The sequence below is a fragment of the Oryza brachyantha genome, chromosome 3 (assembly GCF_000231095.2).
Source record: "Oryza brachyantha chromosome 3, ObraRS2, whole genome shotgun sequence".
NCBI lineage: Eukaryota > Viridiplantae > Streptophyta > Magnoliopsida > Poales > Poaceae > Oryza > Oryza brachyantha.
The window spans coordinates 29,476,841-29,482,165 of record NC_023165.2 but is presented as its reverse complement, the minus strand read 5'-3'; the positions used below and the strand labels follow the sequence as shown (position 1 = coordinate 29,482,165).

At 39.1% G+C, this 5,325-nt stretch overlaps 1 protein-coding gene across 1 annotated transcript; it reads right to left on the bottom strand.

The window, feature by feature from the left end:
- Positions 1 to 3,931: 3,931 nt before the first annotated feature.
- LOC121053848 (tetraspanin-9-like) lies at positions 3,932 to 5,325 on the bottom strand. The gene is made up of 2 exons (XM_040521833.1): positions 4,792 to 5,325; positions 3,932 to 4,195 (listed from the first exon to the last, which is right to left on the bottom strand). The coding sequence occupies exons 1-2, from the start codon at positions 5,323 to 5,325 to the stop codon at positions 3,932 to 3,934; spliced, it is 798 nt and encodes a 265-aa protein (XP_040377767.1).

Sequence of the window (5,325 nt, the reverse complement as noted above, 5' to 3'; positions counted from 1 at the left end):
GATCAAACTGTCTGGCACGTCCGCGCATTCTAAGAATTTAGGTTCTGCACTGGAGCGTTCTAAGAAAAGACTCACAGGCCTTCGTGTGTGACACGCCATCGGGTTAACTTTTGACGTCAACAGATATACAAGATGCTACAAACTTTCTAACATGTAGCAAACACCAGAAGTGTCGAATCTCCTCTTAATTTTCCTCTTTTCTACACCCAACCATTGCTCTTAAACATTGGACCCTGGTTACTGTTTGAACATTATAAGAAATGAATAAAGTGATAAGTAAGGGGTCTTGCTACCTACTTTACTAATGTGAAGGTGGATGGTAAGATCATCTAGCGACAAGACTAATACAAGGTAACAAGAACTAAAAAAGATAGTAAAACTCTCTCCTCTCTTCATTCTTACCCAACTATTGCTATTGAATACGAGGTACAAGAAGTAATAGGTAAGATCCACCTTATTACCAAATACATTCATTGCTATCTTTGTCCTAACATGAGTTTAGTTGATGAAAGGAAAACCAGAAGAAGAAGCGAACGATTTCAAGGGTGATTGTTTATATTTTTCATGGAAAAGCCAAACGACGTATTTGTAAACGAAAAGTAATTTATGATAAAAGTTTTATATACATTTTCTTATTGATCTAAAAACAAGACTACCCAAAATTAGCTCTAAATTTAAAGCTAAAATTTAAAATTTGACTATAAGTAAAAGAAAAAGACGAAAAGATAGGGATAGCAGAAGCGGTTACGTACCTCGATAGGCGAGATTCCGTGATTGTCGTGATTTTTGTTGAGATAGCAGACATCTCTATGGCGGAGGCAGGCGGCGGTTCTTGCCCAGTAGCTCGGGTTAGCGAGACGAGCGCTAAGCCAGCCGCCGCGGTGGACGGCGACGTAACCGAAGACGATGAGGGCGAGAAGGGCGAGGGTTACGATGAACTGGCCGAAGACGAAGAGGCCGTAAACGGCATCCAAGTTGTTGCGGCCGCAGAAGGCGATGGAGAAGAGGAGGTAGAAGAGGGCGATGGCGATCATGGACCCCAGGAAGACGCCGCGAGTGCAGCGAAAGCCGGAGGCCGTTATGAGGCAACCGATGAGTAGCAGGAGCGACAGCTTGAACGCCGCCACAACCGCCACGGCCTTTTTGTGCCTCGCTAATTCTTGTGCCGTTCATTAATTAATGTAAATTTGCTATTTCACCGGCGATCATGTTGGACTTTGCATATGGTGGGTGGCTGTACTTACCGAGATCCAGCTTCCGCTCGAGATCCGATCCTCACGTGCCTTGCTTGGACTTGCACCAACATCAACATATGCGTTGGCTCCAGTTACTGATCCATTTTACGGACTGGGGCTAGCTAGTACTCAGAGTTTACTTAATAGCAAGAGCACGATGGGAAACAAGGTCGAGCGAGCGGTTACTCAATCTTTGGCTGTTCTTATCCTGTCGTCCCACTTCCAATTTCATTCCTTCATGCCGGCCCTGTCATAGAAGGAAAATAGATTGAAAACAAACAAAAATACTACCTCTATTTATCTCATATACTGTGCTTAGTGAGGTATTGAAGGTGCCCCTAGGTGAAGCTTTCTCCTTGTTTCAGCATATGTTTTAGATTATTTTGACGTTTTAATTCGTGGTTAAGCAAGGGTAGAGGAGTCAGGTGTTCTGATTCGGATAGGTATGTAGTTCTGCACGTTGGCACACAGTCACCGTTATTTTTTTAGTTTTGTTTATACTTATAAATCAAATTTGCACATAGATATCGTTATCTTTTTGGTTCTGTTTATACTTATAAGTCCAATTTTAAATTTTCAATCTTGAATTTGAAGTTGATTTTGAGATTTTTTTTATTATAGTTTATTTTTTATCTTGGCTTTTAGATTGGTAAGAACACGTATATGAAATTTTTGTTCACAAATTATTTTTTATTTGTAAATATGTCGTACAATCAACCTCACTATTTTGTCTGGTATTGGGTTTGACCCCTCGGGGCATACCATCTATTGAATTTTAGACATGTTTAGCCAGTTTAGGTGTGTATTATGAGGTTTTCCTTATGAATAGGCAGTGGTGCCTCGGACTGGGCTTAACACCGTGTCGTCTTCTTTGTCGGAGGCAAGTGAATGTAGCGGTGGATTGCTACAGCTTTAACTTGTTATTTATTTTTATCTCCACTTTGAGTCTCATATTTTTTGCTTCTTCTTGTTCTTACAAGCAAAAAATTTAAAATTTTAACATTAAATTTGGAGCACATTTTGGGGGTTTCACCGTAGTTTATTTTGACTTCGATTTTAGATTGCTAAGAACACGTATAAAATATTTATTTGTAAAATATTTTGTATTTAAAAATATGTCATTTGGCTTTTCCCCTAAACTAGCAAAATACTCATACTTTGCTATGAAAATATATTACAAAATATCGTAGATTTTCTCATCAACTATACTGATATCACTTGTTTAAATCAAATCTAAATTATTCTATAATATCAAAAAAAACAGGGATGTCAGGCCTACATTGCAACTGTACCAGTATAGCATGGTGTCGACGCCAAAACTCATTTCTGACGTGTCACACACGAAGACCTACAAGACTCTATATCGCTTCAGTCCAGGACCTAAAATTTGAGAATCTCAACTGAAAATAGGCGTGCCAGTTAGTTTGACCCTACAACTGACAATATATGAAACCCAGAAAAAGATTAACCCCTAGAACGTCCTATCAGCTTATCGACTGATAGCACTTTTAGGACCCTAAAACCATTTTATCAAATAGTTTTTATCAAGTTGATAAGCTTTGGTAATGTTTCATTGGAGTTCTAAGTTATCTCATTATTAATAATAAATATCGGCCATCGGCTTGCTAGGTTAATAGTTGGTTCCAATGTACTAACCGTTTGGATCTTATATTGTCTCAATTAGATCTGATATATTAAGATCATTATTAATAAGCTTGATTGAATATTTTGGTTTGGTCTATATTTGCTATTATATATCTAGTCATAGTCGATTGTCTTTCTAGATTAGTCTATCATTCAATTATTACATATTAATATTAATATTAATATTGACTCGCTTATTAATAATTTTGCATTGACCAACTTAGTTGCTTGATTTATTCTTATTAATTATAATCTTATATTGTCTTGGTTGAGTTCGATAATTCAGAATTATTCTTAATAAGTTAGATTAAGCATTTTAGTTTGTCTTTGTTCGTCTTCAGTTAGTCATAGTTGATAGTCTTTATTGATTTCATATGTTTATCGTATTTAAACTGAAAATATAGTTGATTGTCTCAAAACTCTATTTCTTGGTCAATCGTCATTATCGGCTGGCCTTGACAGCTCCCATCGACTGATCGGTCGCTCGATCTAATCATACTCTTTCTGTCATACTTGTCAATGGAAGAGTCAAATTGTCTGGAACGCTATGAATTAACCTCAAAGTTTAGAACCACGATAAAGCTAAGCAGAAATCTTAGACCTTTTACATCTAAAAAAAACTATGATTAAAACAACCATAATAAACTTTACATTTAAGTTTTAAATTTAAATTTAGATTATAAATATTACTGCCTCCGTTAATTTTTGGTTTCTGTGTCTAGCGTTTGACCATCCGTCTTATTTAAAAATTTTATCATATAATAAAAAGAGTATTATTCGTGTTTTATTATCTAATAAAAATAAAAATATTAATCGCAAAAAATTACAAATATGACGAAGAGTCAAACGTTGTATTCAAAAATTTAAAAACGAACTTATTTTGGGACGGATGAAGTAACATAAACGAAAGAACAATTTTACCATCAGGAGGTACCAAGAGGTACAAAACAGTGGTACCTCTTGGTATCTCCTCAAGAATAAAAAAATGCTCTAAACGAAAACACGTTGACCTTCATATTTAACACCCATAATGGGTACCCAGTTGTTACTGACTAATCATCACCAGAGAACAAACAAGAGCATGCACAGATGAGAAAGACCAATGTGACAATGGGAAATATGACAGCAGGACCCCATGCCCTCTTGGTGTGGTGGAGGAAGCCTGCCTTGCATGAGTCGCACTGAAAGCACAGTGTTTCTTTGTCATTGCCCCACCTGCTGCAGTCGGCGTTGGCGGGGGCATCTGGTGTTGGTGTCCATGTCGTTCCATTCACATATGTAAATGCACACCATGATGGTGGCTTGCAGCAACCAGACTGCAGTGGTAGAGGAATGAAATGAAAAAAACGTACAAATAATCACCACTGAAAAAAAATTAAAGCAGGGAATGAAAAAGGAAAGAAAAAAGGAATGCAAGCTAGCTAACCTCGGTAGTCAGTTTCCAGTTAGTAGATCCTGACGTGATATTTTGTTTGATATATATATATATTATATATATATATATATATCGTCTAATGCTTATTACCTCTGTTTTCAAATAACTGTTACTAGTTACTTTTTATTTATTTATTTATTTATGAGCAGTGTTATACAGACGTTCGTCGAACGTACGATTCAACTGCACACAGCGATGGCATAGCAGCGGGCGTATCGACGCGTAATGGAGCGGCAAACAAATCACAGCGACGGTGGCGGAAATCGTACGCTTCTCGTACGCAAAGCAATTCCAATTTATTTATTATTTTTGATTATTTAGTTTTTTTCCTTAAAACAAGTTATGTATGTCTAAAAATATATTATATTAGTAATGTATGACGTAATAAATTTTAGATCTCCCTTGTGTTACCTATTGTACTAGCTCACATGTTTTAGTATAATAACACTATCAGTAAAATATAACGTTCATACGTACCTCAATAGGTGACATTTGGTGCACGTCCGCCCCGCGGTCCTGCTCCCATCTTTGGTCGGATGACAGCCAGGGCACGAAGGCACCGGTGTCCGGGTCGCGCATCAGCTGCGCCATGCCATTGCACACATCTCCGCGGCGGAGGCACGCGCTGGCTGTTTCCCAGTACCGCCGATCGGCCACACGGTCCCTGAGCCACCCGCTGTACTCCTCCAGCTTGTACTCCTCGCCGACTCGTGATCCGCCGGAGCCGGCGATGCCTCCGACGGCGACGAAACCGAAGATAGTGAAGACGAGGAGGGCGAGGATTACGATGGAGACGCCGACGAGATAGCAGACGTAGAGGTCGGAGAACTTGAGGCGGGCGGCGACGATCATCGAGATGCATACGAGCATGAGGAAGAGGGCGATGGCGAGCATGGGTCCCCAGAAGACCCCGCCGGTGCAAAGCTTGGGGGCCTCAGCGATGCCGCACAGCAGGTTGATCGCCGCAAACATCTGAAAAAATATGGCGCAGCCTAGCATTGTCTTGTTCAT

Excerpts from the sequence above, each read along its gene's own strand:
- LOC121053848 (XM_040521833.1), bottom strand. The coding sequence starts at position 5,325 with ATGAACAAGACAATGCTAGGCTGCGCCATATTTTTTCAGATGTTTGCG. Across the intron at positions 4,196-4,791 it reads ACCAAATGTCACCTATTGAG|TCTGGTTGCTGCAAGCCACC; the intron begins GTACGTATGAAC and ends CTACCACTGCAG.